A 15,942-nucleotide genomic window follows, 5' to 3' on the forward strand; every position below is an offset into this window, starting at 1 on the left:
CATTCATGTTGCCTCAGGAAGAAAATATCTGCAGGGATCTTCTGGGGAACATAGTGAGGCGGTGGTTTCTTGGGTCTTACGTAGTTAACCCTTTCTGACGTTACCATCTCCCTGAACTTTCCGATCCTTCTTAATACCATGTCAAAGGCATTGCAGCAACTCTACCTTATACATGAGGCCAGCATTGTGTACAAGTTTCATGGAGCTTTCCCAACAGAATTTTAGGGCTGGATTTATGTGCCCTTGCCAGAATCCGAACCCTAAATCATTATGGAGGGTGCCCAGGTCAACAAATTCTCCATACCCAGACGGCATAAAGAGAACCTTTTGATCCATCACTCTCAAGACCCGTGTCCAGTATGTTCTATTATACCTGCTGATAATGTTAACAACATGTGCTAGTATTAGCTTGAAGCTATATTCTTTTGGAACTTACCTTATTAGGTAAGTTTGCACTTACCTTATTAGGCTGTGTTGAAACTTTGTCCTGAAGTAATGAGGAGTGGCAGGGCATTTCTTGAGCAGAATAAATGTTAACTTGGCTCAAATGGAGTCAATTGAACAGTTTTCAGGAGTGGGGATGCTCTCCTGCTCTTGTAAGTGGGAAGGGTTTGCCCTTGCTGGCCCCGAGGGTTCCAGGAAATCTGGACGTTTCATATTTTTAGGTTCATCCACCTAAAGAGCCCGATCTTGGGTCTGAGGGTTCCACCTTATAACGTCAGAGATAATGATTTTAACATCATTGCCCCAGCAATTACTACCCCTCTCCTATATTATTATTCCTTTCTCTATTGAATCATTTCAATTTGCAGGCACCCACTGTATCATCCAACTTAAAAACAAAACCAGTGAAAACACGAAAATTTTTTCTTGCTCCCATGTTCTGTTCTCTACTCTCCTTAATAATAAAACTTACTAAAATGTTATATATTCACCATCTCTCTGCTCTCTCATATTGTATTCCCTCCTAAATCTTTTCCACGGAACCTAGCTTCTGTCCCTACGCTTCACTAATACTGCTCTTGCCATTGGATCATCAATTGCATCCATCTTGCCAAAACCAATGGTGACTTTGTTTTCCCAATTTTACCGTTTTTCTCAACATCATTTGAAAGCTGACCTCTCCCTCCTCCTAAAACAATGACATCTCTTGCTTCCGTTCAACCAGGCATTCCGTCCTTTTTTTCGCATCTTCCTCGGAGCTCTTTCTTGTCTTCTTCTGCTGGTCCGTTCTCTGTAATTTAACCTCCAACGATTTGAATATCTCAGGGTTTAGATCTGGTGTCACTTCTCTATAACTTTTTTAGGTAATCCCATTTATATGTTGATGATGTCCAAATATTTATCTGTTATTTCAATCCTTAGGTACAGATTCATATACTCAGCTATCTATTTGACGTTTTCACTTGGTTATTTCATAGACCTCTAAAATGTTAAATGTTAAAAAAAATAGTTTTTTTTAATTTTTGCCCTCCCACCCCTTATTAACATTTGCCACTCCATTTTAGGTGGCAGTGTCGCCTCAAATGCTAACGTAAAAACAATCTAAAAGTTTTCGGAATCTTCTTTTTCTTCAATTCCTTCCCTTCATCTAGCCAAGTAATAAGACTGATCTGCTTTACCTGTACAACATATAGAATTCATCCATTTAAAAAGGTCCTGACTCAGGGCGCCTGGCTGGCTCAGTCAGTGCATCCTGTGACTCTTGATCTCGGGGTTGTGAGTTAGAGTCCAATATGGGATGTAGAGATTACTTAGAAAAATAAAAATATTTAAATTTAAAAAAGTCTTGAGGTGCTTGGGTGGCTCAGTGGGTTAAGCGCCTGACTCTTGATTTTGGCTCGGGTCATGATCTCACAGTCGTGGGATCGAGTTCCACATCAAGCTCCAAGCTGAGCCTGGAGCCTGCTTAACATTCTCTCTCCTTCTCTCTCTGCCCCTCCCCCACTTGTGCACAAGCTCTCTCTCTCTCTCTCTCTCCAAAAAAAAAAAAAAAAATTAAATTAAAGGAAAGTAAGTGTGTGTCTCTTAAAAAAAGAGTCCTAAGTCTATTACCACCATCCAAATCTGAGCCATTATGATTTCTCACAGGGACCGCTTACTATACTATAACTTAGTAGTTGGTCCCCTTAATTGTACTCCTCCCCATTCAACACATACCATATCTATTCTTATAACCAAAGTAAGCTGAAGTCTACATATAAGTGAAATTATATTACATATAGTTTCAATTCCTTCGATGTCTTCCCATTACACTTAAAAAAATGTTTTTTAACGTTTATTCATTTTTTGATAGAGAGAGACAGAGCGTGAGTGGGTGAGGGGCAGGGAGAGAGGGAGACACAGAATCCAAAGCAGGCTCCAGGCCTTAAGCCATCAGCACAGAGCCCAACGGAGGGCTCCAACTCATGGACCATGAGATCATGACCTGAGCCGAAGTCAGAAGACTGAGCCACCCAGGTGCCCCTTCCCATTATACTTAAATCTAAATTCCCTCTGATGATCTACATCGCTTTTTACAATCCTGCCAGTCACCCCTTGCTCTGGTCCTACTCTGCTCTTACTTCTTCAACCACTTGCTCCTCAGGGTACTGGCACTCACCAGGATATTATTTGTCCAAGATGGCGCATGACTGGGTTATAATTGTGACTCAGGTTTTGGCTTGAAATCTCAGCGTCTCAGGTAGGTCTAGTCTGACTACACTATGTAAAGCAATTCCTCTCCTCCAGTTATTCTCAGTTGCATCAGTCATGACTTATAACCCTGAGTCTGTTTACTTGATCGTTATCAGTCTTCCATAATGTTTTCCATGACTATGCGTTACGTGAGAGCATGGACTTTATCACATTTCATCTGTATTTATAGCACCCAGGGTCATGCTTAACACGCAGATGTTCAACGTGTGAGTGTGTATGTACTTATTAAATAAGAAATAAAAACAAGAAGGAAGGGGCACCAGGGTGGCTCGGCCACTTAAACGACTGATCTTGGCTCAGGTCATGATCTCACGGTTTGAGAATTTGAGCCCCGCGTGGGGCTCTGTGCTGACAGCTCAGAGCCTGGAGCCTGCTTCCAATTCTGTGTCTCCCTCTCTCTCTGCCCCTCCCCCCCAAAATGAATAAACAAACAAACAAGCAAACAAAAAGAAGTAATTTGTCTGCACTTTCTGTAACCAGTTTCTACGTTCGTTCTCTTAGAGTAAGCCTAAAAAACGCTACTCCAAACACCAGGTACTAGAAGAAGTAGGTACAGATGCTTCTTTCAACTCAGAGTTATTATCATTTTTGCACGATTTCTCCGAATTAATATAATCTCAGAAGCTAAGCCACTTGTTTTGGCTACATCATTTTCATCCTCAATACGCCAGTAAGTGTAATTATGTGTAGTAAGATATTCCTAATATGGCTTCTATTTCCACCTTAGTATCCTTGGCCTGGCTGTTATTCAGAGAAACTGGATACTGAGGTGTTATTTTTGTAATGTGAGTAGAGGATCAAGTAGGGTCCACAATATGAAGACATCAAACATGAAGTTTCCAGGATTTCCTTTAGCCCTCAGGGGTTTTTGTTGTTGTTGTTGTTGTTCCCTTGCCTAATAAATCTAAATAAATTGGTCTCTGCATAGGTGGGTGGTGGGGACAGGTACGCTTTAAGTCAATATTGAAAAGAATGTAAGCTTCAGTTTATGCATCTAATTGTCTATTGTTTCTTTAACTTACAAGGCAGTCAATATACATCTTTTTAAATCTATCGGTTTAATCAATTTGTATCTTGCACTGTCAGATTCAGAGAAGAAAGATTAACATATGAAACTCAGGTGGAAGTAATTTTTATTTTTGCCAGAGTTATTGATGAGAATATTTATAAACATTTTCTCTTCTCCGTGCAAAGTTTATGGCTACTCAAGGCTGATTAATAACAGGGTCAATCCAGGGGCGCCTGGGTGGCGCAGTCGGTTAAGCGTCCGACTTCAGCCAGGTCACGATCTCGCGGTCCGTGAGTTCGAGCCCCGCGTCGGGCTCTGGGCTGATGGCTCAGAGCCTGGAGCCTGTTTCTGATTCTGTGTCTCCCTCTCTCTCTGCCCCTCCCCCGTTCATGCTCTGTCTCTCTCTGTCCCAAAAATAAATAAACGTTGAAAAAAAAAATTAAAAAAAATAAAAATAAAAAATAACAGGGTCAATCCCTCCACAATATCCTTTCCGCAACATAAATGACATGCTGTTGTTGAAGTTTCCCAAATAGACATTTCATAGATAACTTATGTATGATCCAAATAGTATTCTGGAATGTAGAAATGCTCCATATTGAATCAATGTCTCCTTTGACAGTTTTGACGTTTTAACATCTCAGTACGTAAGTTTTTGATTGAAGATCTCATCTTATGAGGGTATCACGACAATCAGTTCCCGCTATAGTCCTAGTCTGCTAAAAGCAAACTTACGCGTTGTTTGGGGGGAGAAATATACTTCAATAAGCAATAAATAGTTCTTTTTTTTAGCCAACCTTGTTTTATAGAAACTTTCTATATAAACTCTCCTTCTCTCACACAGATAGAGAATCTTTCATTCATCTATAGTCTAAAATAATTTTTGAACTTGCTGTGACAGTATTTATTTTAATCACAATACATATCTTGTTTGTGTTAATAATCAGTATTAATTTCTGCCGCATTCCTAGAATTACATAACATTTGATTAAGGCTGTCACCATATAGAGCTTTTTCCGAAGGTGGAGACTAGTCAGATGATCTGAGAAAAATAGTGTAACTAGGATGATGGGGACTGAGTGAGTTGCTTTTCATAAGAATGCAAATAACAAGGGGATGCTATTACAGTTGTTCTGAATTCGTTGTACAATTTTGCATCTAGAGAAATGATTTAGACCTAACTATGAAAATACTCTCTCCTCTGACAGTTGATATTAGGATATTAACTTTTATATGTTCTGAAACATGTTTAAAAAAAAAAAAAAAACCTCTGAAGGGAAGGAGAGAGAGAGAGAGAAGAGCAAGAGACAAAGAGAAAGAGGCAAAATCGTCTCTACACGGGATTTCCTAAGTTACAACTATAGTTACATTAAATATATTTAAGAGTAATTAACCATATGAAACCAACATTAATGCAAGAACTGAAGACCGCTAAGAAACATCATGTCTTCCTTCCTAGTAAACGATAGCCTTCAGATCCATTTGTGGTGATTAGTGATTTCTTCTTTTTAGGATACACTTTACTTTCCACAGCACCCTTAGAGACGCCTGCCGTAATTTATTGTTCCCCAGAATTAGAATCAATGAATGGCTTGGATAGATGAGAGCTATCAACTCACCAATCATCACAGCTAATTCAGTCTCTGGCATAAAGTAGCTGGAGGTGGCTACGAGAAAAGCCAAATAGTAAGCAATGAAAAGGAGGAGGAAGGAGATGACAGCTTTCATGGCTCCCACATGGGCTTCTATGCTGGGGTCCCTGCATCCCGTGGCACTGACCTTCATCTGCCTCGTATGTCTCCACAGGGAGAGGAGCAAGAGGAGAAATGAGATCACGGACACGGAAAAGGGGAATAGCGTCAACAGGTTGAGGCAAATCTTGATGGAAGCATATTGGGCTTTATTTACTCTGCATTTCACAGTTATGTTTGTTTTCTTCTTTACCTTAACACAAGACCTGAAATCATCGTTCAGATTCTCAGAGACAACAAGGCTAATAAACACAGAGAAGGCCAAGCATCCCAGCAGGATCCTAGGAATCGCACTGTCAATTTTCCACTTCATCCAGAGGAAAAGGGGATGGAAGAAATTCGCGATCTTGAGGAAATAGAAAATGCTGAGGCAGGTGGCAAACCAGACATTTAGATGGTTGGTGAGCGTCCAGAAGAGGTCAATGATTCTCATTTTTTTACCGGTAGTATAGACATCTGGATACAGCCCCAGTATAAAATAGTCTAATAGTATGATACATAGTAGACAAATTCTGGATATGGCCAGACTTGTGAGGATTAAATCAATGGAGGCAATCTTCCTATTCTTGATCCAGTTCATGCAGTTTACCAATCCAATGAATGCATTCCCTAAAATCCCCATTGCAAATTCTCCAGCTGCTATGAGCATCAAGGTGCTCTCCACTTTATCCAGCATGGTAAAATACAGAAATGTCCAACCGTTCCTAGTTGGACTGATGTAGTTTGATAGGTACACCTACTTCTTAGACTTTGTTGTAATTTCCTTTACCTCTCTTATTGTAGTCTCTCTTGGGATGGAGACTGGAATGATAAGTAGAGACTGTAGCTATGATCATTAAATCCTTATCAGCCTTGAGAAGGTAATGTGATTGGTAATCCCTGGCCTGGCCACCGCGTGTATCACGTGTATGTAAAACCTGTATCAGCAGGTTTTACTTTTCCACACATGGCCAGTTTAGGCTGAGCTACATTTTAGGATGCAAATTAGACCTGTTCCCTTTCATGATCCTGCACTGTCTTTCTAAGGCTATGTTTTTTGTAAGCTTGGGATTCATTAATCTGTGGCACATACTAGTAACCTCAGTAGGACTGCTAGATTTAGCAAATAGAAACACAGGACACCCAGTTAAACTTGAATTTCAAATAAACAATGAATGATTTTTTTTTTTTTTTTAGTGTATGTACTAATCACATGAGATTGCTGAAGTTCAAATTTAATTGGGTATCCTGTGTTTTATCTGGCAAATCTAACCTCCAAAGATTTTCTAGCAAATAGAAAATGGGCCAAAATCGAAATTCACTTTGCAAAATGATAATATGGATTACTACTAAAAATCTAAAGTTTGGGTTAACATTCAAAACCATAGATTTTCAGGGAATTTAAAAGGTTAACACTAAATATAGATTATTTGGTTCTAAAAAATATTTTAGCTCATTTATCTTGGTTGTTCAGATGAACATGCACAAGGTTTCATATCATAATGCATTGTCTTATTAGTCAAGTTGAGAGGCCTGAGAAAGTTGAAACTTAAAAGCTTAAGTTACGGGAAACTGAAACCTAACCAAGCTTAACCAGCTTATTCCGCTTCTGTACAATTGCTTGGCGCGCCCATGTATTCCTGATCAATCATTATTTCCTGGCACATCCATATATTCTTGATCAACCATTGTTACTTGGCACATCCGTGTACTCCTGATCAATCATTGTTGTTTGGCACATCTGTGTATTCCTGATCAATCATTGTGATACCCGTACCCCCGGTTGTGGTCTGACCTAAAGGCAGGAACCAATCGAATACTGGTAAGTGTCCAACTTTAAACACCAACCAATCGCAGCTCTGTAACTGTGGAAAATTCCTGATTTCCCCATGACTTGTTTGTACCTGTCTATAAAAGGGGTGTAAAAACCTCTCTCAAGGCCCCTTGGCGTCACCGGCAACGGGGGCGCAGAGGTCCAGGTTCGAACCTGCAATAAATGACCCTTGCTGCTTAGCTTTGACTCTGGACTCTGGTGGTTCGTTTTTGGGGGTCTCTTAGACTCTGGGCATTTCAAAGTGACATTTAATGGTCATTTAGTTTGTGATGCTATATTTATTTTTATTTTTTTAATGTTTATTTATTTTTGAGAGAGAGAGAGGGAGAGACAGAGCACGAGCAGGGGAGGGGCAGAGAGGGAGGGAGACAGAATCTGAAGTAAGCTCCAGGCTCTGAGCTGTCAGCACAGAGCCTGATGTGGGGCTCGAACTCACAAACCACAAGATCATGACTTGAGCTGGTCAGACGCTTAACAGAATGAGCCACCCAAGCACCCCTGTGATGCTATATATATATATAATGAGATGGAGTCAAAATAAAAAACAATATCGATTACCTTTATATTTTCCCTTTTCATTTAAAAGGTACTCAAGGGCAGTTGTACACATGAAAGAAGAGAGCACAATCCTGTATTTTGATCTACTCTCTGCCCTCTGCCATGCCAAATTGTGTCTGAGAATCTACATCCTTAGCTCTTCTAGACTATTCGGCAGGAGACCAATGATGAAATTTACCTCATTCCTACCAATGATGAAATTTACCTCATTCCTACACAGGAACTCTTACCTTTATGCAGCTTCTCTAAATTTAGAGTTACTGAGAAACACTTTGCAACATAGTGTTTCCACGGAATAATTCTAGGGGTGCTCATACCTTCTTTGGGAACACATATCTTCTCATCCATCCTCAAAGGACAAACCTTCATTCCTGAGATGCAGCTCTGATTTGGGGGTGGGGGGGGGGAAACATGCCTCATTCTGTAGCCATCGTCACAGATGACTGCTTTCCTCTGAGCTTAGAAATGATCCCTGACCCAAGCACATCATTTCCTTTCCCATAGTGTCCTGGTAAATAAAGGGCCATCAGTAACTATAATCATACCTTTACCGAAATAAATTTTAGAATACGTTTTTTGTTTGTTTGCAAGTAAGAGTAGATTTTATACATAGCTGTGTAGTATAGCATGGAATTTATGGTGCCGGTACTATGAAAGCAGGATGAAAGTTCCTTGAAAGATTAAAAGTACAACTATCATATGATCCAGCAAGCCCGATTCTGGGTATTTACCTAAAAGAATTTAAATAATGGAGTGCTAGGGTGGCTCAGTTGATTAACCATCCAACTCTGGATTTCGGCTCAGGTCATGACCTCACAATTTTGTGAGATCGAGCCCCATATCGGGTTCTGCACTGACAGTGAGCCTGCTTGGGATTCTGTCTCTCCCTCTCTCTCTCTGCCCCTCCTCCATGCATCCTCTTTCTCTCTCTCAAAATCCATAAACTTAAAACAATAAATAAATTGAAATCGGGGTCTCAACGTGATATTTGCACTCACGTTTATTGCACTATTATTCACGACAGCTAAATGTAGAAGCACCCTAATTGCCCCCTGACATATGAGTGAATAAAGAAAATGTGTTACAGGGGCGCCTGGGTGGCGCAGTCGGTTAAGCGTCCGACTTCAGCCAGGTCGCGATCTCGCGGTCCGTGAGTTCGAGCCCCGCGTCAGGCTCTGGGCTGATGGCTCAGAGCCTGGAGCCTGTTTCCGATTCTGTGTCTCCCTCTCTCTCTGCCCCTCCCCCGTTCATGCTCTGTCTCTCTCTGTCCCAAAAATAAACGTTGAAAAAAAAATTTAAAAAAAAAAATAAAAGAAAATGTGTTACATACAGACAATGGATTATCATTCAGTCTTAAAGAGAAAAAAATCTTGCAATATGCAAACACACAGGTGGACCTGGAAGACATTGGGCTAAGTGAAATAAAGTAGTTGCAAGAAGGACAAATATTGCCCAGTTCCACTCACATGGGTATCTAGAATAGTCAAATCATAAAAGCAAACAGCAAAACAGTGGCTGCCAGGGCCCGAAGGGACATAAGAATGGCGAGTTGCTATCCAATGAGTATCAAGTTTCAGTTATGTGAGAAATATAGGTTCTAGAGATATGCTCTACAATATTGTGCTTACAGTTAACAACTGTTAACCATATTTTGTACACTTAAAGATTTGTGAAAAACGTAGATCTCATATTAAATGCCCTAACTACAATAAAAAAAAAAAAAACAGTAAAGAAAACAGAAAAAAAAAAATTTGTGCGAGAGTGTTTGGTCACCAGCTTACTACTTTGAACCCTGGTCATGGTCAGTGGAGGTATTTCAAACACTGGAGATACAGAAAACTAAATATGGAGGAAAGGACTTCAGACTAATGGAGGGAAACCTTCCCAGAAGTACTAATCTTATAAAATATTTATTGCATCTAAACCTGCAGAAGAATTTAAAGTTCGTTTCAGTGAAGAATTAGCAGATATTTTGCAGAATACACTAATTTATCCCATCAAGAGAACATCAGTTCTCCTGTCTCGTACAACAAATAGCATCCGAAATGCTAGGATATTAGAAATATAGTTGATTAAGTTTATATACATAAGACTGTAAACATTGGGACTTCACGGAGTGAATTTTACATCATCATATGCAGAAAAATTGATAATCTTCAGGCAATTAATATTTTAGTTATAACAAAAGGAAATGAGTAGATTGAAATAGACCAGAATTTGACATAGCAAATGGCGGGAGCTGAAATGCACAGTCATTATCGGAACAGACGTGAATTTAGACGTGCCAGATCAAGTGTTTCAGTGCTACTCTAGTAACGAAGGATTTGTTGTTCACGGTAGAATGAGGTTTTTGTAGTGACTCTTTATTTTTCTTCTTTTTGTGTGCGTGTAATTTACTCTGTATGTGTTATGGGCATACATTGCTTTTTTGCTGATAGCATGTAGTTACTCTACAATGTAACTCTACAATGTAGTTACTCTACAATGTATGCTAATTTCTTCTCAATGAATTGCTTTTCTAGAGTCTTGAGTGGTAAGAACCCTTGCAGGTCTTATTAAGAAAGGAACCTGAGCAAAGCAGTCTGATTGATATTACTTACCCCCATCCTTTTACCGAGATTGTGAAGAGCATTTAGGAATACCCTTAGGGAGAGATGCTTGAATGAGTTCTGTTCCCATCCTACTGCTGCCTGAACAGCAAGTTGTTTGTACAGAAACTTAATTTCAAGGAAAATGAATAGGAGGTTCCAGAATAAGGTCAGCCAGAATATATTATGTAGGAGACAACCTAAAGCCTCACTCACTTGGGAGGAGACAGATACATAACTGGGAAACTGAACCAGACACGGGACAGGGGAGATCCGAGTTCCTAGTTAATAATCCAAATGGGAATGACCCAACAGAGCCACCAAGGGGGCAAAATTAAGGGTCAGCAATGAAAATATGTGATAGGGAAAAAATGAAAAAAAAATCAGTGCAGTTCAGTGCACTCTCCCATGGGCCAAAGTCAAATCTTAAAAGAAAGTAACTAGGCAGTACATGCCTAACCTCTGCAGTAAGGCAGCAAAAAGAATAAGTGTGAGCTCTGAAATTCTCAGAGGAAAGAGTGAAGGTGAGAATCTGGGGTGTAAAGACACAGAAAGGATATATACATTCATGTGCTAATAGGCCTCAAGAACACTTCAAGATGTGTACCCAAAATAAATGGGATAACAGGACGAAACAAGAATGTATTTTTTTTATTAGGCAACACGATTTGGTTTTCAAGTTTACGTATAAAGCTAAGATTTTACATCATGCAGGCCGTTTTGCCATATCTTGGCATCCTGATAGATGCCTGCCTCAGCTTGTTATTCCCAATAATTAAAATGAGTGAATGACCAGAAGGATAGAGAATTGGTATAGCTTCTCCAAACATCACAGCGAACTTGCTTTCTTTCATAAGGTGGCTAAAAGTCGCCAAAAGGGAAACCTCATAACACACAAAAAGGAGGAAGAGAAATGAAGTCATAGTTTTCATGGCTCCCGCCTGGGCCTCTGTGCTGGGATCTCCACAGCCTGGAACACTGGGTTTCATCTGCTTGACATGTCTCTGTAGGGACACAATTAAAAGAAAAAGTGAGATCAATGACACAGTCCATGGGACAATTGCCAGCAGGTTAAAGAGGGTCAGCGGGTTGAAGAATTGACTCTTACTCACATGGAACATTTCAGTGCAGTTACTTTTATGTTCTGCAATTTTATGAAACTCCTAATCATAATTTGGTGTCATTGCCAATAGAAGGATGACCAAGGAGGAGATGGCCAAACAGCCCAGCAGAATCCAGTGAATCACTCTGTCAATTCTGCCTCTTCAGCCAGAGAAAAAAGTGGGTGGGAGAAGTTGGCTATCTTGAGGAAATAGAAAACATTGAGGCAGGTGGCAAACCATATACTTAAGTAGTTGGCAACTGTCCAGACGATATGCAGGATGGCTTTTTAGTTTAGCATTTTCATAAAAATCTGGGGAGAGATATCATTATGATGATATTTACTATCATTATACAGAGCAAACACATTCTGGAGATGGCTAGACTGGGGAGGATATAGTCAGTTGAGGAGATCTTTTTCTTCTTAATCCAGTCAATCCAGTTTACCAGTCCAGTGTATACATTCCCCAAAATTCCTATTAGGAATTCTCCAGTTATTATGATCATGAAGATGTTGTCTTCTGTACAGAGCATGTTGGTAGAGAGAACACCCTGGTCTCCATTATCATTGCAGATGGGCTAATTTACAGATTCTCAGTTGAAGGGTGGTAATAAGTTCTTCAAGTCACGAAATAATGTTTTCTTTTCATTCACTATTTGGATTTTGATATCATTCCAGGAGTACCAAGCTCTCTTTGGAAATAGGATGGCTTCTACATTTGTGAGAACTAAACCAACTGGTTGTTCCAAACATTTTGACTAGCTTTGAGCCTGGGCAAATTATAATCATCACCCTTTAGTGAGTGGTAAGTGAAAGGTTTGATTGAAAATGCTCTCATACCCATTAAAAGAGATTCGATTTCATGAATTTGCAACAGGCTTCTTGCTATTAAGTTTTGAATACTCCGTTCGACCTGTTGAACTGAGTTTCAAATAGGGAGCCACAGACAGCAAAGAAAAAAAACATGTATTCCATAAAAATCACAATGTGTAAAATGAAAGTTCATTTTCATCACCATAAATTGTAGGCCAATCAAGAGTCAGGTTTCCTGGCTCTTGGAAATGAATTTTAGTTTTGGAAATGATCAGTACAATTGGATTAGAGAAAATTAACATTCAGTCAGAGGCTAATAATTTTCATTTTCATATAAATGGTTAATCAGAGAAGGATATGATACCAATCTAATTATACATGCTATAGTGTTATTAGTCAGGCAGGCACGTGGCAATATTTACAAATATTTTGCCTCTATGCAGTTTTTTAATAGAAGTGAAAGATGCTAGATTAAGATTTGCTAGTTTCATTTCATTGAATGTAGGAAATGCTCCCCGTCTGAAATGTTCATCCCAAAATGTTGTCTCTTGGATAATAAACATTTTCGTATAAAATTAAGGAAGCACACTTTATTCTCTTTATAATCAACTCTTTTTATAAGACTTACAACCTTACATTCTACATTGTAGTCATTTCTCCTGATGGGGCAATCACATTTTTAAAAATGTTAAGCAAATAATGTTTTCAGGGAAGAAGACTAATTCTACTATCAAATTGATTTATTCTTTCTTGGGAGACCCGTTCCACAATAAATTTAAATCTAAGTAATACAAATCACAGAACGAGGGTTCTTCTTCTTGTATTTAAGTACTTAAATAATGTAAATAACATATGTAGTATATTTCCTATTTCTATTGCATAATGTGTTACAGGAAAGCATGAAATTAATAATTTAAGGAAACCTAGTTATCTGTAAAATGTTACCAGAAACAGAATAGAAAAGATAATGATGCTAAGAGAGAGAGAAAAAAAAAAACCAAACAAACATGTCAAAGATTCTTGAGTCTAGAAGGGTAGAGAAAACATTCCAAAGAACCTTTGAGAATTGACTCTAAAGCTGGGTGGTTTTGATATACATATCCCTTAACTGTAGACCCCACACTCCTTTTCCTAGTCAAACATTTTCTTGAGATCACATCTCTTTTCCTACATTATATTTCACCCTAGAGAGGGTCTCACCCAGTGCTTTATCTCCTTCCTTAATGGGACAAATCATTCTAGAAATGGAGGGGGTAGAGCAGAAAAAAATAAGAACTGACCTCCCCTGGCTCAGAAGTACAGTTTCTTATAGGATCGATTTTATAGGAAGGGCTGATATGTTTTAAAACCTCTTCCCCGCAGCCTGTTTGCCTGAAATTCTTCTGCTGCTTTTTGAGCTCAAGGTTTTTACCAGAATATGACAGAAAGGAGAACCTCTTTGCCTTAGACTCATCTTTCCTGCAGACATAAGGAAATGCACGGGGCTCAAGGATAACAGTTGACTTAAAGTTAAACAAGATGGAAATGTGAAGGAACACAAAGGGAAATTTAGAATAACGATAGATATGCATGACTCTTAACAGCATACAATTAAGCAAATGAGTGTAATCCCCGGGGAGAAGGGAGACAGTCTTTTGTTGATTTCTTTGTCCCCGTATTCAGGATTCTCTGTGGAACAAGAGGTTTCCTTCTTTTGTGGAAGCCCTCACACACCTTAGCACCTTCAGAAAGGCCTCCCTCAGCTTGCTGTTGCCCATGATCAGGATGAACGAATGGCCTGATGGGAAAATGGCAGTGACTATGCCACCAAACATCAGCACCAACCGTCCTTGAGGAATCAGGAAGCTAGAAGTGACTACAAGAAAGACTGCATAGTACATGATGAAGAGAAGCAGAAAGATGGTCACTGCCTTTATGGCCCTCATGTGTGCCTCTGTGCTAGAGTCCCTGGACCCGGTGGCGTAAAGTTTCATCTGCTTAGTGTGTCTAAAGAGGGAGAAAAGTAACAAGACAAAGGAGATTAGGCACAGAGCAAAGGGAACTAGAGCCCCCAGGTTCAGGATAATCAGTTTGAAAGCGCTTGGGGCTTTACTCACTCTGAATTCGCAAGTTATGTTTTCCTCATGATTGACTTCCACGTGACCCCAGGATCCCTCTTTCAAAAAGACACTAATAATTATGGAGGTGAGGAAGGACGCCAGAAAAAGCCCCAGGACGACTCTGGTAACGTTTAGCTTCAGCCAGAGGAACACCGGGTGGGATATGTTGGCTATCTTCAGTAAGTAGAAAATGCTGAGGCAAGCAGTGAACCAGACACTTGAATGGTTGCTCAGTGTCCAGAAAGCATCCAAGGTGTTTATTGTCTCATTTTGAGCATACGCATGTGGAGAGAGCAGCAGAACAAAGCCATCTGCAGATATCACACACAACACACAGATTCTGGAGATGGCCAAACTCACCAGGATGATGTCCATCACGGAGCTATCTCGCCTTTGGAGCCAACCAGTACAGTTAACCAGTACAATAAATCCATTTCCCCAGATTCCTATAGTCAATTCACCAGCAATCAAGACGATGTATATTACCTCCACTGCACTTGGCATGTCAGCAAAGTTCCTGTCTGGGATATCACTGATGATGGTGTCTGCTTTCAGCTGACCAGTGAAGGATGGTGTTTAAGTCTGCCACTGTCGTCCTGCCGGGTAGTTGTCTTTTTCTGCCCTCTTTGTCGGCATTGATCCAGGTCAGTGAGATATCCAGGTCTGCCCCGGGTGACAACGGCCTGCCGCAGGCCAACTCCACTGATTGACCAGTCCTGGCTCTCAAGTGAAGTGATGATTGCAAGCCTCTAAGATGCAAATAGGAATGGATCTGATTTCTTGGATTTGCACAACCTTTCTCCTTTTAAGCTCCGTATATTTTGGAGTCTTTGAATTTAAGCTTTAGACCAGGAACTGCAAGAGAGAATCAATTACTTGGAAAACAATGGATCCAATTTAATTCGGAGATGTGGCAACATGACCACCTCTGATGACTTGCAAAGTACCCCCACATTATGGTCCATTTTGTGCAAAATGCATGTTTGGGAGATTAAAAACGATTGCTAATTTAGAGTGTACATAGTTAATGTGACTAATTTCAGCCTTACAGCAATGTATTCACTTCATTAATTAGAATAACTCAGGTAGGGCAGCTGTGGTTTTCAATTTTCTTGTAAGGATGGTTATTTTATTTCCAGGTCTTTCGCCCGGGAATGGGGAAGACTGAGCACCGAAGATATTCGAGTTGTGCCTGTTATAACACAGAATTTCACCTCGGAATCTGTACTTGTATGCAGCCGATTATGCTTTGTTAAGATCTGAGTGCGATCTTCCTTATAATGCCTCTTTAATAACGGATACCAATTTCAAAGACAAAACACACTTGATCATATTGCTAGTATTTGTGTGCATTTTTGGTTGTTTCATGATTTAAGACACATAGCATCTAAATCCACAAAACAATAAACCAAAGTATAGTAATATTCTCTTGCACTGACTTTAATGTTTCACCAACTTAACATGTAAGCTGGAGGCTTCTAGGCTCTGCTATCACTGGAGGGGCTGCTCTGT

General features: G+C 39.8%; 3 protein-coding genes across 3 annotated transcripts; all 3 read right to left on the reverse strand.

The window, feature by feature from the left end:
* Positions 1-5,105: 5,105 nt before the first annotated feature.
* Positions 5,106-6,732, reverse strand: TAS2R7 (taste 2 receptor member 7). Its single transcript, XM_045467106.1, has one exon. The coding sequence runs from the start codon at positions 6,131-6,133 to the stop codon at positions 5,198-5,200; it is 936 nt and encodes a 311-aa protein (XP_045323062.1). The 5' UTR covers positions 6,134-6,732; the 3' UTR covers positions 5,106-5,197.
* A 3,126-nt stretch (positions 6,733-9,858) lies between these two features.
* Positions 9,859-12,155, reverse strand: TAS2R8 (taste 2 receptor member 8). The gene is given in 3 exon segments (XM_045467107.1): positions 9,859-11,681; positions 11,684-11,841; positions 11,844-12,155. Coding segments are annotated over 3 exon segments (930 nt in total). The 5' UTR covers positions 12,052-12,155; the 3' UTR covers positions 9,859-11,117.
* A 1,766-nt stretch (positions 12,156-13,921) lies between these two features.
* On the reverse strand, positions 13,922-14,934 carry TAS2R9 (taste 2 receptor member 9). Its single transcript, XM_045466460.1, is given in 2 exon segments — positions 13,922-14,037; positions 14,040-14,934. Coding segments are annotated over 2 exon segments (1,011 nt in total).
* Between the last annotated feature and the right edge of the window lie 1,008 nt (positions 14,935-15,942).

This window comes from Leopardus geoffroyi, chromosome B4 (genome assembly GCF_018350155.1).
Source record: "Leopardus geoffroyi isolate Oge1 chromosome B4, O.geoffroyi_Oge1_pat1.0, whole genome shotgun sequence".
NCBI classification, from domain to species: domain Eukaryota; kingdom Metazoa; phylum Chordata; class Mammalia; order Carnivora; family Felidae; genus Leopardus; species Leopardus geoffroyi.